Source organism: Urocampus carinirostris, chromosome 1 (assembly GCF_059441175.1).
Source record: "Urocampus carinirostris isolate Australia breed hairy pipefish chromosome 1, RoL_Ucar_1.0, whole genome shotgun sequence".
Taxonomy (NCBI): Eukaryota; Metazoa; Chordata; class Actinopteri; order Syngnathiformes; family Syngnathidae; genus Urocampus; species Urocampus carinirostris.
The window spans coordinates 66,343,326-66,363,649 of NC_142349.1; the positions used below are offsets into that span (position 1 = coordinate 66,343,326).

Genomic DNA, 20,324 nt, shown 5'->3' on the forward strand with positions numbered 1-20,324 from the left:
ATTACAGCCCCCCAGCTTCCTTTCCTCAAGTATATTGCAGTATTATTGCAGATTATTAAAGCACCACCCTCTGTGATTGAGAGTACATTCGCATAGATAAATTCATTTAAAAAAAAAACATGTATTCTCCATGTAAATCCTCTTTTACTACAGATTGCAGAATAAAAAATATCTTTTTTTTGTCCAATCAGATTAAAGCCTTGCTGCGTTGCCATGTTATTGTAATGTGCCCAAGACAGCAATTTAAATGTAAAGAGGACCCCCAGGATAAAAATATTAATTCCTTCTGAGGCGGGGATCACAAAGGGAAATTGCTGTGTAGTGAGGGGATAGAAACCTATGGTAATTATCTAATGCCTTCCTAAAATAACAAAATAGTATATAGTAGTATTACTTTTCTGTCACATATGTGCGTATGATCGAAAAACATAATGTCAATTCAACGGCAAAATGACATTTTATTTACCTTTTGTTGCAACGTAACTTGAGCTGGTACAGCGGAGTTAATGGGTGGATGCAAACATTTTGAAAAGTGTTTTTTACATTTTTGATTATTATTTTAATTTTGTGGTTAAAAAAAATCTACACAAATTGAAATGTATTGCTTTTTCTTTTTTGTTTTGTATGATAATTTGATGTATGATGATTTGTTCCCAGCACGGCGGCACAGTGGTTAGCATGTGCGGCACAGTTCTGAGGTCGAACCTCCTGTGTAGAGTTTGCATGTTCTCCCCGTACTTGCGTGGGTTTCCTCCGGGCACGTCGTTTTCCTACCACATCCCAAAAACATGCATGTTGGTTAATAGGCCTGTCCAAATTGTCCCTAGGTTTGAATGAGCGAGCGAATTGTCTGTCCCTGTCGGCCCTGCGATTGGCTGGCAACCAGTTCAGGGTGTCCCCTGCCCACAGCCCGAAAATAGCTGGGATGGGCTCCAACACCCCCGTGACCCTACTGAGGATAAGCGGTGCAGATAATGGATGGATGGATTTTAAATCCTAATGTATATCTGTAGATAAGGGGGTAGGAAACAATATCTTACATATTTGCATATGTATAGCATACATTTCTTTGCATTTAAGTTAATGGACAAACAATTTTATTTTTTTATTGTTTTTTATCATAGATTATTTTGTTTTGTGCACTGTTGTCTATCCTTCCAGAACTTAAATATTTGAATAAATAGGAGGGAAATTAGAAATCCGATTCATCACTTGATGAAAAAAATAATCGACCCATTCATCAAATATGAAATTAATTGTTAGTGCAGCCCTAGATTGAATGAAATAGTTTATGAAAAATACAGTATTCTAAGGTCTATACACGGCACGCAACATTAACTCAATGAAAAAAGAGAACAGCATTGTGGGAAGTAATCCAGTCGAGAATATTGTCTTATGCTATGACGCAAACCAACATTATATTTGACTTTGATCAATAGCAGAGATGTTACTCAGTCATATGAACACGGCAAAGTTTATATTGCGTATGTTTTGGGGTACTAAGAATACTGTGTAGTAAGGAAAATACCGTAAAGAGGGGGCAAAAAACACCTATTCCACACCGTACAGTGGAAACGTCGTAAGGCGGGATGCCGTATCCCGGGGATCTACTGTTATGTAAACAAGACTGTTGGTGTCGCTACGGCAAAATAATAACACAAGTTGAATTATATTTACTGTTTGTACTTTCCAAGTTACAACTAGATAAATAGAAGTTTAAATAATATACTACAGAAAATGGGTAAATCGGAGGGAAGGAGTGAAGAAGGAGGGAACCAGGGAAGGAGACTGTAGAAGGTTAGTTGCCACACAACTTAACAAAAAGTGTAAATAAATACTACACATTACATCCATACACTCTTAAAAAGAGAATTTTATTCACGAAAGAAAAAAACTAAAATTATTCATAGTTTTTAGAAGTGGTTTTAAAAGTTCGTTAATTAAGCTAATGAAGCTAAATCGCAGGTGTCGGACGATTAGCTCAACACGTTAGCGTCGCAAGCTAGCAAGTTGCTCGTAGCATTTATGCCAATGTTACTAAATTCAAGTTTTTAAGATATATTTAATATATTAGTTTGTATATTATTTAGGGTATATATTACCTGATTTTTGTAGTTTTATCGCTGGAATCCATTTCGTCGAGCCCGTTCAGTAATCAATCCTGCACTTCCGGTTTGGAATTGGCACATGCGCAATAGCTCGATTGGTGACTAATGGTCATGTATGTTAATTACATGTAAATATTGCTATTTGTCAGCGTATATTGTTTAAAACGGAATTGGATAAAACAAGTAATGTAAGACTTAAAATATAATAAAAGAAAGTAAGATCGAAAATAATATTGGGATGAATAGGTAATATTTACAAGGTAGTTGTTACAGACTGACATTAATTGTATGCACGTCAGAATATAGTGCAACGAAATAAGCAGCAACATAGTGCAGAATGAGGATAATAAAATAAAATATGAACACAATTTATTGTTTTACACAAGAAGAATGTCTATAGTTGTGTGTTAGTATATAGCAGGGGCCAAACTCATTTTAACTCGGGGGCCACACGATAAAACAAAAATTTTCTTGGGGGCCGTACTAGTAGATAAGAGAGTTAGGAAAAAAGAGAAAGAAATAAGAGAAAGAGAGGGAGAGAAAGGGGGAGGGTGGGACAAAGAAAGAGAGAGAGAGAGAGAGAGAGAGAGAGAGAGAGAGAGAGAGAGAGAGAGAAGAGAGAGAGAAGGGAAAAGAAAGAGAGCAAAAAAAAAAGAAATCCAAAGAGAAATAGAGAGAAAGAAGGAGAGAAAGAGAAAAGGGGAAAGCAATAAAGAGAGAGACAGAGAGAAAAGAGAGAAAAAAAGAAAAAAGGAAGAGGGATCAAAAGAAGGTAAAAAGACAGAGATAGAAAGAGACCAAGAGGAACAAAGAAAGAGAGAAAGAGAAACAGAGAGTGAAAGAGAGAGAAAAATAGTGAGAGAAAAGGAGGAAGAAAGAGAGAGAGAGGGGGAAAGAGAGAGGGAGAGAGAGAGACGGAGATAGAGAGAGAAACAAGAAATAGTGACAGAGGGGAAAAGAAAGAGAGCAAAAGAAAGAATTCCATAGAGAAATAGAAAGAAAGAAGGAGAGAAAGAGAGTAGGGGGAAACTTGAGAGAGAGAGAGAGAGAGAGAGAGAGAGAGAGAGAGAGAGAGAGAGAGAGAGAAAAGAGAGCTAGAAGGAAAAAAGGAAGAGAGACCAAAAGAAGGTAACAAGACACAGAGAGAAAGAGACAAAGGGGAACAAAGAAGAAGAAAAAGAGAGATAGAGAGTGAAAGAGAGAGAAAAATAGAGTGAGAGAAGACAAGGATGTAAGAGAGAGAGGGGGGGGCGGGGAGAGAGAGGGGGGGGGAAGAGAGAGGGAGTGACAGTGAGAGAGACAGAGAGAAGCAAGAAATAGTGAGAGAGGGGAAAAGAAAGAGAGCAAAAGAAATAATTCCATAGAGAAATAGAAAGAAAGAAGGAGAGAAAGAGAGTAGGGGGAAACTAGAGAGAGAGAGAGATGGAGAGAGAGAGAGACAGAAAGAAAAGAGAGATAGAAGGGAAAAAAGGAAGACAGACCATAAGAAGGTAACAAGACACAGAGAGAAAGAGGCAAAGAGGAACAAATAAAAGAGAAAAAGAGAGTTAGAGCGTGAAAGAGAGAGAGAGAGATAGAGAGTGAGAGAAAAAGGGAGGAAGAGGGCGGGTGAGAGACAGGAGCGAGATAGAGAGAGAGAAAGAAATACAAGTACAGCGGTTGTGAGAGGCACCTGGCTCTGGCAACATCAAGTGGACATATTTCAACTTGCACCTCGTTTTTCTCTTGTGCTTCTCTAAGCGTTGTCTCGCGGGCCGGATTCAATCCCTTAGCGGGCCTGATCTGGCCTTTTTACACCCCTGCTATAGAGTGTAATGATTATTGTGAAGCGTTATTAATTTAGCACAACAAAATATGTACAAACATACAACACTGTAGGTGGTGGGTTGGTAGATCCCTTAACCTTAACTAGGGTTCTCAGGGCACCATTTCCTGTGGTGTGTATTGGGCATGTACTGCCAGGTGGTGCTACTTCATTAGAAATGATGTCACTTCTTATTATTCATATCACGATCGTAGAGTGTTTTTAAAAAGTGTTGTACCGCCACCTAGTGTCTACATGGGAGGAACACGACAACTTGGAAACTCCCCGTTTATTTCTTTGCCTACATTCAACAACTATCACAGAAGAACATTTTTTCTTAATATATATTTTATAAAAACACAGCAAGTTGGATTATAAAAACAGACCCATTTGTTTTACATTCACTTGTCCCTGTTAATTGCACAGAGAAGGTTAGCAGCAACGTTTTTTTTAAAAAAAAAAAGGACAACCATGCTTTGTGTTACACACAAAATACACACAATCACGGTACAATTTAACATGATGTACCCATGGGGTATAAAATTAATGTTCACATTTCCATGCTTGGAAATTGGCACAGAAGTTACAAGCGTTCTTTTCAGGACCTCGAATGCAGAGTTTTGGATGAAAGAGACCAGAATTTTTTTTTATCGCACTGTTGAAATTAAATAACAATATTCAATGAGCAATTCCAGAATTTTAACAATTGAAATATGGTAAATATTCCATATATGTTGTTCTAATGTATCATTGCCTCCCGTTTCGATGACTGTAATGCCCTACTCTCCGGTCTCCCCAAGTCCAAAATCAAGAACCTGCAGCTAGTATGAAATGCTGCAGCGAGGCTTTTAATTAAGACAAGAAAGTTTGATCACATGACCCCGATTTTAGCTAACTTGCATTGGCTCCCTGTTAGCTTAAGATGTGATTTTAAGGTTCTGTTGGTAGGATACCAAATCATGCATGGACTTGCTCCCTCATATCTTTCAGATTTAATTTTGCCATATGTTCCGGTCCTGAGCCTTCACACTGAAAATGCCGGTCTACTTGTGACTCCAAGAGCCAAGAAGAAATCCGCAGGTTTGAGAGCGTTCTCAATTCGGGCCCCGGTGCTGTGGAATACTCTTCCCCCCTGAGATTCGAACTGGAACTGTTTGAATCTAGGCTTAAATAAAAATTCTATTCACTAATTTAGGAATGATGTTGACTTCAGGAAACTGTCAAAAGGGCATTTTGTTATCACCTATATTTTATGTTGATGTCTGAGTATTGTCTGTAGAGCCCTCTGAGACTTCTTGACTTTAGCATCATTTTAATTTATTTTAAAGTGAAATAACGAAAAAAATATGTAACTACATTTTTTATCGCTCTATTATTTTATTAATAGCAAATATGTTAAACTTACAGTATTTCCTGAAGTGAATCTATACCAAATATTTTAAGGACTGTTGTTCTTATTCTACTATATATTTCTTTTTTTAAAAAAGAGAAATATGAAAAAAGAAATATAGAAAAAATTCTATAATCTTTTATTCAATTTCTAATTTTAGTAAATAATCTTATGATTTTTGTTGTTTTATAATCCTTTTTTATATCGATTTATACAAAGTATTTACCAAACTTTTGTTTATTTCACAGTGAAACAATAAAAATAAAATAATTTACTATATTTACATTTAATTTTGAAATTGAATCTATGATAAACATTATAAGGATTTTTCTTGTCATTTTATTATATTTTTATTTCTTTAATATCATTTGCACTAAGTGTTTCAATATTTTGTTATGGTGAAACAAAAATGAAATACTATATATATCTTAACATCGTTTTAAAATTTAAATTCTTGTTAAATATTTTAAGAATTATTGTTCCTATTTCACTATATTATTAATTTAATTCATTGTGAAACATGAAAAATGATTCTGAAAATAATACCAAAAATAATTACTGTATTACCATAGGGCCAAGATTTAACAATACTATATATTCTTAGCACGCTAGGTGGCAGTATAGGAACATAATCACGCTTTGAGCCAGGGATAATCCACCTTTTTAAAACTGAGAACGGCTTGATAGTGATGAGGAGGACTACTAGTTCGAAGTGCATTTATAAATTGTTACCTTATTATGTTATTACTATGTTATCATTATGTTATTACCAAGTTATTTTTATTAGAAGTAGGGTTATGGAAATGTTTGAATCTAAACTTAAAACACACTTCTATTCTATAGCACATGAATAACTTATATTTTATGTTGACAATATCTGTGTATTATTTTCCCTTATGTAGGTTTTGGATCAGGGGATGGTGTCATAATAGTCTGTAGTTTGCTATAATTGATGGTCTGTGCAGCCCTTTGAGACTCTTTGTGATTAAGGGCTATACAAATAAACTTGACTTGACTTGGTTAAACTAGGCTCAGTCAACCACTAAAACGTCTTCCTTATGTAAGGGCACTGAGGGATATACATAAAATAAGTAGACTAATTTTAAAATTAATTTTGTTTAGTGCTTTGAACCATCTCCTCCCATTCGTACAATATAATCAGGGTTGGGAAGGTTTACTTTAACTGGATTACTTTTAATGACTTTTGGATCACTCCAATACCAAATATGCTAATAAAAGACAAAAGGAACTAAATATGATCTCACAATCACCCGGATCGGGAACACCTGTGCTCAGGATTTGGCGCCAACAGCCAGGACAGCTGATTGGCGCACCCTGTCCATTTAAATCCTCAGCTTCCGGAAACAAGCTGTCTGATTGTACTATGCGATCTGTTGCCATCTGCTCAAAAAGCTCATACCTACGACTCTTTGCCTGCCTCCTGTTTTTCTACCTGATCTCCGTTGCCGACCCGTTTCCGAATTTGCCTACGACCTGCCCTGCCCGTCTGAGTCCTGACCACATTTCCGAACACGACGACACCGCCTGTCCGCGACCATTCCCGCCAAGCCTTCGCCCGCCTGTCAAGCTTCGTCCATCCGTCAAACAACGGATCGAAGAATCACGTCTTGTCATTCCTTCCTTCCAATAAAAAACAAGAAACGAGTGCAAGTGATCTCAGTTTTCCTTCCGTCCTGCTTGACATATGAATACAATGACTCAATTTTGTGCAGGCTTGGGGAGTAACGGAATACATGGAACGGCAAAAATGATGTTGGGAATTTATTTTCATTTCGTTTCTGTCGCATTTTATGTTCGTTTTGCCGGAGACCAAAGAGATCAAAGCCAGGAGAGAAAGCTTACCACGTGTTGTGAGTCATCATTTTATTCATATTTAGTTTCTTTTGTCTTTTATTAGCATATTTGGTATTGGAGTAATCCAAAAGTAATTGAAAGTAATCCAGTTGAAGTAACCCTACCCAACCCTGAATATAATATAAAATTTGTGAGTGTATTGACGGGATGTTCACTATGTGTGCCATCACATTTTCCCCCGATTGTAAAATATAAAACCCTGCATTAGAGACATTTCATGGACTGACAGGAACTAGTGGTGCTAAACATGCAGGTGACCAACTCTCCACGACTGACATGCCCCGGAGTCGCCGTTCCAGGTGAGGCCTTCAACGACTCTTTCTTCACGTCGGCCTCATCTTCTTGCTCGCCTCCGGGTACCACCCCGGCTTCCACTCCGAACGGGTGGAAGTCAACCCGAGCTGTGTCGTACTCCCAAGCGTGGCTGATGGCGAAATTGGTAAAGGACGCCGCGGCCCCAGGCTGCCCCAGGTCGTTTCTGCGTATGGAAGCGTAGCTGGTGTCGTTGGTGTTGAAGGACGGGGGGGAATCTTGACCTCCCATCCAGGCCAAGTGTTCTCCACTGCTCTCTTTGGCACGAGTGAGCGCTCGCTTCAGTTTCCCGCAGCCCTTCAGGAGAAGGTTCTTCCGACACAGGATGTATACCCACGGGTCCAGGATGGGGTTGAAGGAGGCGAAGCGGATGGCCAATAAGTCGCTGCGGTAGTCGGGCTTCCCTCCGGCAGATATATAAGCCGGGTCATAAAGTTGATTCACGAAGATTCTCACCTGGGACGTGACAAGAATGACAGATGAAGAGGGGGTGCGATGTACAGACACAAGGTAAATATATATGCTTTATTACAGTTTTGTCTGGGGAAGAAACTGTCATTGAGCATGTTGGTCTGTGTTCTAAGGGACCTACAGCATCTGCCGGAAGTCAGCAAAACAAAGAGGTGGTGGTTGGGGTGAGGGGAGTCTGATGTTAGCAGCCTTTCAGTGGTAGTAATGGATGGATGAAATAACGTATGGGTAGATTACACAATGAATGGATGGATGGATGGATGGATAGATGTATGGATGGTTAAACAGGTGGTAGATTACACAACAGACAGAGAGACAGCAACACAGCGAAACAGCCAGCCAGCCAGCCAGCCAGCCAGACAGACAGACAGACAGACAGGCGAATAGATTTGACAATGGGTGGATGAATGAATGGCTTGACGGATGGATAATGGCTGGATGGTTAAACAGGTGGTATATTACACTTCTGACGGAGAGACAAAGACACAGAGAGACAGAGAGGCATGGAGACAAAGAAACAGAGGGACGGACGGATGGACAGACAGACAGGCAGGTAGATTAGACAATGGGTGGATGGATGGCTGGACGGATGGATGGATGGATGGATGGATGGAGAGATGAATGGATGGATGGATGGTTAAACAGGTGGTAGATTACACAACGGACAGACAGAGAGACAGACAGAAGAGACAGACAGGCAGACAAACACAGACAGACAGACCGACAGACAGACAGAACAGGAGAATGGATTTGACAATGGGTGGATGGATGAATGGCTGGAAAGATGGATAATGGCTGGATGGTTAAACAGGTGGTATATTACACTTCTGACAGACAGAGAGACAAAGACACAGAGAGACAGGGAGACAGAGAAACAGAGGGACGGACGGACGGATGGACAGACAGACGGACAGGCAGGTAGATTAGACAATGGGTGGATGGATAAATGGCTGGATGGTTGAACAGGTGGTAGATTACACGACAGACAGACAGAAAGACAGATAGACAGAGACACAGAGACAGGGAGACAGTGAAACAGAGGGACAAACGGACGTACAGACAGACAGACAGGCGGGTAGATTAGACAATGGGTTGATGTATGAACGGCTGAACGAATGGATTGATTAATGAGTGGCTGGCTGGCTAGCTGGATGGATGGATGAACTGAAAAATGGACCAGTAAATTACATGATAGATGGATGGTGATTGGATGGATGGTTGGATTACTAGGCGGTTGGATGGACGTGCGAAAGTCAGAAAGTCGGATGGATAGGAGAATGCTCCAAGATCATTTAAATATGTGCATCATCATTTCAAAATATATTTTTTATACATATTAGAAGAATAAAACGTGCTGGAATTGACTCCATCCTTTGACCAGTGTGCGAAGTGTTACCCATATATTTTAACCCAACACTCAGAATTTCCAACCAGAGTGGCTCATAGATCACATGGCAGGATAAATAATTATTATTGTTTGTTTTTTTAAAAACCTGCAATGTAATGTTTGAACACTAGGTGTCAAAATACTCAAACTGATGTGTGGGTGCACAGTTTGACAGAATCTGCACTAAGTAAAGAAAGCATACGAAGATTAAAATCCCCTATTGGGGGATCGTTTTATGGACTTTTTTTAGACAGATCCTTTGAGATGTATCATTCATTCTTTATCTGCACCACTTATCCTCAATAGGGTCACGGGGGTGCTGGAGCCCATCCCAGCTATCTTCGGGCAGTGGGCAGGGGACACCCTGAACTGGTTGCCAGACAGTCACACAGAAAGACAGACAACTCACTCGCTCATTCACACCTAGGGACAATTTAGACCGGCCAAATAACCTGACATGCATGTTTTTAAAATGTCAGAGGAAACCGGAGTGCCTAGAGAAATCCACGCAAGCAGGGGGAGAACATGCAAACTCCACACAGAAAGGCTGGTAGCTGGATTTAATCCTATGACCTGAGCACTGTGCCATGCATCATCCATCCATCCATTATCTGCACCACTTATCCTCATTAGGGCCGCAGGGGTGCTGGAGCCCATCCCAGTTATCTTCGGGCAGCGGGCAGGGGACAACCTGAACTGGTTGCCAGCCAGTCGCAGGGCACACAGGGACAGACAATTCGCTCGCTCATTCACACCTAGGGACAATTTGGACCGGCCAATTAACCTGATATTCATGTTTTTAAAATGTCAGAGGAAACCAGACTGCCTAGAGAAATCCATGCAAGCACGGGGAGAACATGCAAACTCCACACAGAAAGGCTGGTAGCTGGATTTAATCCTATGACCTGAGCACTGTGCCATGCATCATCCATCCATTATCTGCACCACTTATCCTCATTAGGGCCGCGGGGGTGCTGGAGCCCATCCCAGTTATCTTCGGGCAGTGGGTAGGGGACACCCTGAACTGGTTGCCAGCAAGTCACAGGGCACACAGGGACAGACAATTCGCTCGCTCATTCACACCTAGGGACAATTTGGACCGGTCAATTAACCTGACATGCATGTTTTTGGAATGTGGGAGGACACCGGAGGAAACCCAGCACGGGGAGAACATGCAAACTCCACACAGAAAGGCTGGTAGCTGGATTTAATCTTATGACCAGAGCACTGTGCCATGCATCAATTAAAAGTAAATAAAAGTTATTGGTGTCCAAATAAACAGTTGTTTCTTACCACGAGAGGTATCGAGCACACCAGAAAAACGATGGTCATGAAAACCAGCAACCAGAACATTTGAATCTCCGCCGCCGAAGACACCGACTGCAACCGCGGGAACCGCTTCTTCGACCCGCCCTGCTCGCACACCTCAGTCCGGACGATCCCGGTCCTCTGGTTCATCCCCACGAGTGACCTGCACACGGCCAGGTTGCACAGCACCGTGACGGCGATCAGCAGCAGCATCACCCCGCCATACAATAGCGAGTAACAAGCACCGGACGGGTCCGCCGCCCTCCAGTCCAAAAAACACCAAGTTCCCGGGAAGTGCCTGACATGCCGGCCGAAGCCAAAACTGGGCATGACGCACAGCACCATATTGGCCAGGTAGACGGTCAGGAGCGCAAACCGAGCCATGGTCCGATCGATATGCTGCGAGTAGAAATACGCACGGTTGATCGCCAGGTATCGCTCCACGGCCATGGCGCACAGGATGGACATTCCGGCCGAGCCGAAAAAAAGCATGGAGAAGGAGAAAAAATGACACAGGAGCGCACCGCCGGGCCAGCGTCCCGCCACATAAGTAGCGATCACCACCGGGCTGGTGAAGCAAGTTCCCAGCAGGTCGGTGATCGCCATGCCGCACACCAGGGTGTAAAACGTGGTCTCCTTTTGCTCCTTTTTGGACACGCACAGCACCACCACGGCGATCACGTTGCCCAGGACGCCCACGCCGAACATGGTGGCGGAGGTGACCAAGGAGCGCGGCTCCAGTCTCAGCGCGGGGAAGACGCTGGCGTTCGAACCCGGTTCCGATGCGTTCGGGCCCAACGCGATGGTGTCGTTCATTGTCATTCAGGGGGGGGGGGACTGGGTTAATAGGCGTGGGAGAGTTTTAAATTTTGAGATCGCATAATAACCCCACGAATGATATCAAATACACAACAGAAAGCGAGCGCATGACTTTGTAGCTCACTTGGTGTTTTTACGCACTCGCAGTCGATGCGGGCATTTAAAGGGGAGCGCTGATGTCAGGAGTGTGACGTGCGTGCGCGCGCCATCCGCTCCCTGTGGGCAGGGTTGGGTAGGGTTACTTTAACTGGATTACTTTCAATTACTTTTGGATTACTCTAATACCAAATATGCTAAGAAAAGACAAAAGAAACTAAATATGAATAAAATGACTCAATTTTGTGCAGGCTTGGGGAGCAACAGAATACATGGAACGGCAAAAATGATGTTGGGAAGCCGTTTGGATTTATTTTCATTTTGTTTCTGTCGCATTTTATGTTCGTTTTGCCGGAGATCAAAGAGATCAAAGCCAGGAGAGAAAGCTAACCACGTGTCGTGAGTCATCATTTTATTCACATTTAGTTTCTCTTGTCTTTTATTAGTATATTTGGTATTGGAGTAATCCAAAAGTAATTGAAAGTAATCCAGTTAAAGAATCTTTACCCAACCCTGAATAGCCAGAGGTGGTAGTAACGAGTTACATTTACTTGAGTACGTCTTGGGACATTTTGTACTTCTAGGAGTATTTTTAAACCACTTGACTTTTTGGTTTTACTTGAGTAGACTTGTGAAGAAGAAACTGTACTCTTACTCCGCTACATTAAGTCAAGTCAAGTCAAGTCATGTTTATTTATATACAGGGTTGGGTAGGGTTACTTTAACTGGATTACTTTCAATTACTTTTGGATTACTCCAATACCAAATATGCTAATAAAAGACAAAAGAAACTAAGTATGAATAAAATGACTAGGCTTGGGGAGTAACGGAATACATGGAATGGCAAAAATGATGTTGCAAACTGTTTGGATTTATTTTCATTTTGTTTCTGTCCCATTTTATGTTAGTTTTGCCGGAGATCAAAGAGATCAAAGAGATCTTTTATTAAAAGACAAAAGAAACTAAATATGAATAAAATGATGACTCACAACACGTGGTAAGCTTTCTCTCCTGGCTTTGATCTCTTTGAGCTGCGGATCGCCACCAACAACGTCCGGAATTGGAGTACTTTTGTCATCACGGAGTCTTGGCTTTCCCGACGCCGCATTACATCACCAGCTCGAACGAGACGGTGACTCCGGTAAAAACAGGGATTGGAGACTACGCGCTACAATAACAGCCGAACCATTGACACACACTGCTCACTCGATATGGAGTTTCTAGCAGTATCGTGCAGACACTTCTATGCACCGGGAGAGTTAACTGTGGTCTTTGTGTTTGCAGTTTACTTTCCACCGCTAACCGTTTCACCGGATGCTAACGTTAGCATAGCGCTAAATCTCCTGCCCGCTGCTATCAATAAACAGCAGCTTGCACACCCCAACGGAGCTTTATCGTCGACGGTGACTTTAATCGGGCATGTTTATGGACTGTACTCCCAAATCCATTCAATATGTGGACTGAGCAATTCGGGAAAAACACTGGACTATGTGTAATGTAAGATCAAACATCAAACATTCTGGTTGTATCCACCAACTCTGTTTGTCCCTCACCCCCCTCGTCACCCCCCTCCCCGAAGGAAAACAAAGCCTACTTACAACAAAGACAGTTAGTTCTTTGTTCCTTTATCTCTTTGTTTCCTTATCCTCACTGTAAATGTGGAACTGGAGTCGTCCTATTTCGTTGTCACAGCATATCCCATGTTGTAACAATGACAATAAAGACATATTATATTCTATTCTATTCTTTTGTCTTTTATTAGCATATTTGGTATTGGAGTCATCCAAAAGTAATTGAAAGTAATCCAGTTAAAGTAACCCTACCCAACCCTGCCTGAGGATCTAATTTCTTCCAGCCGAGTCAAATTGTAAAGGGGAAGTGTGTATGTTTTCCATACCTGTCAAGCTCCAGGGCTCCATGCCCATACAAACTGTCGTATTTTCCCTTAAAAAATACCAATGGTAAATGGTCTCCATTTATACAGTGGGACCTCGGTTATCGCGGTTAATGGGGACCAAAACCACCCGCGATAAGTGCACCTCAAAAAAAAAAAAAAAAAAAAAAAATATATTTTTTTATTTTTTATTTTATTATTATTATTATTTAGACCCGGTTTACTGGGGACCAAAACCACCCGTGAAAAGTGAAAATCTGCGAAGTAGCTACGGCTACGCCCCTTCAAAAATGCTTAAAAAAAAAAAAATATATATATATATATATATATATATATATATGTATATATATATATATATACATATTTTTTAATTATTTTATTTTATTATTATTTTTTTTTAGACCTGCGAAGCTCTGAACCCGCGAACGTGGAACCACGAAGTAGCGACGCCCCTTCAAAAATGCTCAAAAAAATAAATAAATAAATATATATATATATTTTTTATTATTTTATTTCATTATTATTATTTTTTAGGCCTACGAAGCTCCTAATCCGCGAACGTAGAAGCGCGAAGTAGCGAGGTCCCACTGTATAGCGCTTTTCAAGTCAATGAAGACCTCCCAAAGCGCTTTACAATGTGCTTCACACTTACCCATTCACACACACACTCACACACCAATAGCGGCCGACCTGCTTATTGGGGGCATTAGGGATTCAGTGTCTTGCCCGAGGACATTTAGACATATAAGACAGAGGAGCCGGGAATCAAACCTGCGATCTCTTGATCCCAAGACGAGCGCTGTACCTCCTGAGCTATATAATAATCTTACACCATATTTTTTTTCAAATGTGTTTATTTATGTCGTTTAACATGTTATATTGTACATGTGTTTCGTTATATCATATATATTGTTAATTAACATTTTGTTGTGAGATACCGAGTCGCTCGACATGAATGAGCTTTATTATAAAAAAAGTGAAGTGAAAATGAAGTCGCTTGGACGTTCACTGTAGAGGGAAAAAATACATGCAAATATAATTAAGTAGAATAATAGATTTTCTTATTCAAATTATGAATTCATTTTCTGCATTAAATTATTGTTGGTAATATACTGATTAAAGGGATAACCACAAACCTGTCTATTTTCATTTTCTCCTTTTATATTTCCTTTTTTTCTTAATTTATTTATAAAACATAATAATTCGTAATATAATGCATCCAAGCAAGTGAGCCGTTTGAGAGCCGGCTCTCTTTGATGAGTTAACGAGTTTTAATGAGCCGAAAAAGCCGGTTCTCTAAAAAGAGACGGACTTCGTTTCACTACACAACTACCAAATTAAATCTAGATCGGAATGATGCATGATGGGAAATCCCCAGGCGGCAGACGCATGCGCACAGTAGCATCAAACCTTTGGCTTCGCTTGCAACGAAAAAAAACGATACAGAGATAGAGGCTACCGCGGCGAACTGGTTTGACGATCGATTTGCCATTTCCTGATAATTGTTGTATACCGGATGGTACCCATCATTGACAAATTTGCGTTTTTCCGCACAGATTTTCTTGTACGTCGTACACGTCTTAAAATGCATAATAAACGTACTTTGTACGGCAAAAACGTACAGGTTGACAGATATGGAAGTGTGTGTGTTTTCGAGTGTGTGTGTTTATTGGTAGCTCATGAAGGATGTAAAACATCGATACGCATATATTGACGATAATATTAGATACACATTCACTCATTCATTCACACCCAGGGACAATTTGGACCGGCCAATTAACCTGATATGCATGTTTTTAAAATGTCAGAGGAAACCTGTCTGCCTAGAGAAATCCATGCAAGCACGGGGAGAACATGCAAACTCCACACAGAAAGGCTGGTAGCTGGATTTAATCCGATGACCTGAGCACTGTCTTGTAAACTGCTTATGTTTGACCCACTGTAGCTGACTTTAAAAAGAAAGGCAGTCCAGACCCTCCCCTACTTACGACCATTCGACTTAGGTAAAGCGGTAGATACGAAATTTTTTTTCGGGATGTCACAAAATTTCCAGGCATTGCTGTAAGTTAGATTTTCCATTGTGTGCACCTTTTTACGAATACAGGACATTACTGTAGTGCTTCTTTCCGCCACTAGCGGGATGTGGCGCTGTGAGAGCTCACCCAGAATCCACCCCGAAGAAGAAATTCTGCTTCCTCTTCCTAGTTCGTGTGTAAACATGAGTTTTTTGGTGGTACCCTTGGCAGCAAGATAACGAATATATATGGCAGCTCCAATTGGTGAGCTTCATGTTTACGTAAAATAAGCTCACATTTCTCGACCGACGAGTAATTAAAAAAATAATAATATAATACAGACGCTGCCCTACTTAGAAACGAGGTTGATCGTCTGTAAGTTGAATTTGTTCGTACGTTGCTTCAGTCCTATATTTTGTATGTTTAAGGTTTATATAAGAATGATTAAGGCTTGTATAAGTAACCTGTATTGTTTTTACTAACATATAACGATTACATAAAATAATATGCTCTATGAAGTGAAGTTTAAATTACTTTTGGAAGATGAGCTTAAAGACTTAGGAGACTTCCTCCTCAATGGTGTGGGGTTGGCTGAAAACAATGCGATCCAACCATTTTCTCAACCGCATCAAGCTTTCTTATTCCACTTTCATTTCAAAAGAAACGGCTCGCCTCTTCTTTACACTTTACACCAACCATCTTGAATGGATGCACAAGATATTAAACAAAAAAACTGTCAAAGTTCTTAGTGCGCTGGAGATACAGTATAGAAGGTTTACACACGAACTAGGAAAAGGAAGCTGGATTTCTCGTTCAGGTTGGATGCCGGGTGACCTCTCACAGTGCCACACGCCCGTAGAGGCGGAAAGAAGTACTACAATAATGTGCTTTACTCGGAATAAGGTGCACACATTACAAAATCTAACTTACAGCAATGTCCGGATAGTTTTCGACATTCCGAAAAAAATGTTCATATCTACCGTTTTACGTAAGTCGAACGGTCGTGAGTAGGGGAGCGTCTGCAGTTCATGTATTTTTTTAATATTTATTTTAATCTATATTGTCGTTGGGTTTTTTTAACCACAAGGAGGCGCCAAACAATACACACTGTCCCTTTAAGTGCGGCCCACATGGATAATGGATTCATCTGTGACTGATGTGTTTGATTTCTTATTTAAAAAAATTTACAAACATATTTAAAAACGGGCAGCACGTCAGGGCAGTGGTTAGCGCGTGTGAGGCACAGTTCTGAGGTCATGAGATCGAACCTCTTGTGTGGAGTTTGCATGTTCTCCCTGTGCAGGTTTCCTCCGGGCATTTCAGTTTTCCTCTCACATTCCAAAAACATGCAGTTCAATTTGTCCCTAGGTGTGAATGAGCGAATGAGTTGTCTGTCCCTGTGTGCCCTGCGATTGGCTGGCAACCAGTTCAGGGTGTCCCCTGCCCACTGCCCGAGGATGGCTGGGATATGCTCCAGCACCCCCGCGACCCTAATGAAGATAAGCGGTGCAGATAATGGATGGATGGATCATGCCGCCACCCCCATGATTTTACTAGACATTTAACTTTTTTGGGCAGCACGGCGGGGAAGTGGTTAGCGCGTGTGCGGCACAGTTCTGAGGTCATGAGATCAAACCTCTTGTGTGGAGTTTGCATGTTCTCCCTGTGCGGGTTTCCTCCGGGCATTTCTGTTTTCCTCTCACATTCCAAAAACATGCAGGTTAATTGGCCAGTCCAAATTGTCCCTAGGTGTGAATGAGCGAGCGAGTTGTCTGTCCCTGTGTGTCCTGCGATTGGCTGGCAACCAGTTCAGGGTGTCCCCTACCCACTGCCCAAAGAAAGCTGGGGTGGGCTCCATCACCCCTGCGACCCTACTGAGGATAAGCGGTGCAGATAATGGATAAATGGATGGATATTTAAAAACAGGGTTATGTTTTCATCATCCCAGGGGGAACCCGTTTTTTCCTAACCTCACACCGACCCTGGCTCGGGCGGCCCCCAAGCAAATTGAGTTTAAGACCCCCGCGTTTGAATCTCCTCTGTCAAATACGAAGAGATGGTTCAAAAGGGGAAAGTGATCGGCGTTGTCTTGTCTTCCTGGTATGCATTACCCCAGGATGCCAGTCCACCATTTCTACGATATGTAAAATTATTATAAAATCGTTTTTTAAAGATTAATTGTACTCTTTTATTTTTATTAATAACCAGAAATCTCAGTCCATTATTCTGCTCCGTAATACAGAATAACAGTCCTCTCAACTGCCTATTGTTCTGGCTGAGGATGTATTACAATAATAAGCATGTATTGACCATAACATTAGCTACTTATTGGTACCCTTTTCTAAAGTCCTTATCTTCGAACTATTGTTGCTGGCTTTAAAGCAGGGGTGTCAAACTCATTTTAACTCGGGGGCCACACGATAAAACAAACATTCTGTCGGGGGCCGGACTAGTAGATTAAAGAGAAAGAAAAAGAGATAAAGAAGTAAGAGAAAGAGGGAGGGAAAGGGAGAGACGGTAGGACAAAGAAAGAGGGAGAGGGAGAGAGCGTGAGAAACAAAAGAGATAAAAAGAGAAGTCGTGAGAGAGGGGGAAAGAAAGGGAGCGGAAGAAAGAAATCCAAAGAGAAACAGAAAGACAGAAGGAGAGAAAAGAGTAAAGAAAGCGTGAAGGGTATGAAGAGAGAAAGAGAAAAGAGAGAAAAGGAAAAAAGGAAGTTAGAGCAAAAGAGGTTAAAAGACACTGAAAGAGAAAGAGACAAAGAGCAACAAAGGAAGAGAAAAAGAGAGAGACACGGAGAGTGAAAGAGACAGAGTGGGACAAAAGGGGTGGAAAAGAGAGAGAGCGAGAGCGAGAGCGAGAGCAAGAGAGAGAGAGAGAGAGAGAGAGAGAGAGAAAGAAATAAAGTACAGTGTCTATGTGAGAGGCACCTGGCTTTGGACATATGTCAACCTGTAGCTTGTTTTTCTCTTGCGCTTCTCTGAGTGTTGTCTCTCGGGCCGGATTCAATCCCTTAGCGGGCCTGATCTGGCCGCCTGTTTGATAGCTGTGCTCTCAAGGCTATTTTTCCTCGTGGGCGATGTGGTCCGCAGTGTATGCTGGGATACATATGCCGGCGTTTCATTTCCCAGCCAATGTGTCAATCATCATTTGAATCGATCACTATTGGCTAAAGTTATTCGGATGTAAAGGGGGCGGATCCTTTTTATCATTTACTGGCTAGCATAGGCTAAAGGGGCGAAACAAAGCCTGCAATTGGCCGAAAAAGATGAATGTGAATAGCAAGTTTGGTTGAAAAAACATGTTTTACCATTCTGTATTTGTAAATATTTTACTCTCCTGGATTTACTACACTCACGGATATAAGAGGACCATGGTTGCACATTATTATTGAACGCAACGACTTGGGTGAGCTACTCCGGCTATATATTTTCCCAGTATCTTGTTTCAGAGTGATATAGATGTTTCTGTGATGGGTCTTTTTTTAAATTAAACTCAATTCCAAGTGTTTATTGTCATATGCACAATAAAGTTGTGAGCGATAAAGAAAATAGAAACTAAGGAATGGTTGGCATTTCTTGAATCCCAAGACTTTAACCTTCCGAATGATATTTGGAAAGATGTATTTGAGTGACATCGTATGGACACCGGATCCGCTCCAAAGAACTCATGAAACTTTGCTTTCTAGCTAGGAAATTGCTGCATCTCACATACGTTCAATTTCAACTGAACCTGGAGACAGGAATAAAACGCAAACACAAAAACACCACCCTGGAAGCCAGAGCACCACGAAAATCGAAATCGAATCTGCGGAAATGAAATAATTTGTCATATGAAACCGAAGACGGATGAGTCCGAGGTCGGACGCTGGCGCTCTCTGTCTTTGTCCGTCTAAGTGGATTCCTCCTCAGCGATGACGGAGGAAAAAGAAGCCGGGAGAATCCTTCCACAAATCGAGTCTGCCGTTTTAGTTTTAATGAGCTTTCGGTCGTATCTCACTGGTTCTCCGCGTACACAGCCGAGTCCTTAAAAGGAATCCTCGAACGTCATAGAAACGGTCTCGTGCGGGGGATTACCGGTCCGATTTCGATTTACGGTCATCTGTCGGCTTTGTTATCAATGACAAGTGAAGGGCATGATGCATTTACATACTGTACATTCATACATCTCATCTCATAAGCTGCACCACTTATCCTCAGTACGGTCGCGGGGATGCTGGAGCCCGTCCCAGCAATCATCGGGCAGTGGGCAGGGGACACCCTGGACTGTCTGCCAGCCAATCGCAGGGCACACGGGGACAGACAACTCACTCGCTCGGTCACACCTAGGGACAATTTGGACCGGCCAATTCACCTGAAATGCATGTTTTTGGAACGTGGGAGGAAACCGGAGTGCCCGGAGGAAACCCACGCAAGCACGGGGAGAACATACAAACTCCGCACAGTAAGGCCGGGAGCTGGATTTGAACCCACTCAGGAGGTTCCCACGACCTCTGAACTGTGCCGCACACGCGCTAACCTCTGCGCCCCCGTGCTGCCCACATTCATACATATATAATGATAATAATATATTTTTCTTCGAAGCGCTATTCTGGACACCCAAGGTCGCTGGACATATTAATGAAAGAGTGAAACAAGCAAGTACCGTATTTTCCGCACTATAAGGCGCACCTAAAAGTCTTATTTTTTTTCAAAAGCTGACCATGCGCCTTATAACACAGTGCGCCTTATATATGGCTCAATATTAAATTCGCAAGGTCTCGCAACTTACTCAACAGCCGCCGACTCGATTTCCCCCCGAACGTGGAGTACTCCGCGGTGTATGCTGGGATTTATATACCGGCGT

General features: G+C 41.7%; 2 protein-coding genes across 7 annotated transcripts in view; both read right to left on the minus strand.

The window, feature by feature from the left end:
- Positions 1 to 2,234, minus strand: part of LOC148376602 (uncharacterized) — an 83,396-nt gene extending 81,162 nt beyond the window's left edge. For 4 of the 6 annotated variants that reach the window (XR_015852182.1, XR_015852181.1, XM_088348945.1 and 1 more), the window contains exon 1: positions 2,103 to 2,185. Coding sequence is in view for 1 of the 6 variants with exons in the window: in XM_088348961.1 (XP_088205087.1) it covers positions 2,103 to 2,134 (32 nt within the window). In the remaining 5 variants the exon portion in view is untranslated. Of the gene's footprint in view, positions 1 to 2,102 lie in introns of all 6 variants that reach the window. The other 2 variants (XR_015852183.1, XM_088348961.1) reach the window with 1 other exon arrangement.
- A 3,507-nt stretch (positions 2,235 to 5,741) lies between these two features.
- On the minus strand, positions 5,742 to 11,477 carry ptger4c (prostaglandin E receptor 4 (subtype EP4) c). The gene is made up of 2 exons (XM_088320173.1): positions 10,641 to 11,477; positions 5,742 to 7,945 (listed from the first exon to the last, which is right to left on the minus strand). Exons 1-2 carry the CDS (start codon positions 11,475 to 11,477, stop codon positions 7,382 to 7,384), a joined length of 1,401 nt encoding a protein of 466 aa, XP_088176299.1. The 3' UTR covers positions 5,742 to 7,381.
- Between the last annotated feature and the right edge of the window lie 8,847 nt (positions 11,478 to 20,324).

Excerpts from the sequence above, each read along its gene's own strand:
- ptger4c (XM_088320173.1), bottom strand. The coding sequence starts at position 11,477 with ATGACAATGAACGACACCATCGCGTTGGGCCCGAACGCATCGGAACCG. Across the intron at positions 7,946-10,640 it reads TGTGCTCGATACCTCTCGTG|GTGAGAATCTTCGTGAATCA; the intron begins GTAAGAAACAAC and ends GTCACGTCCCAG.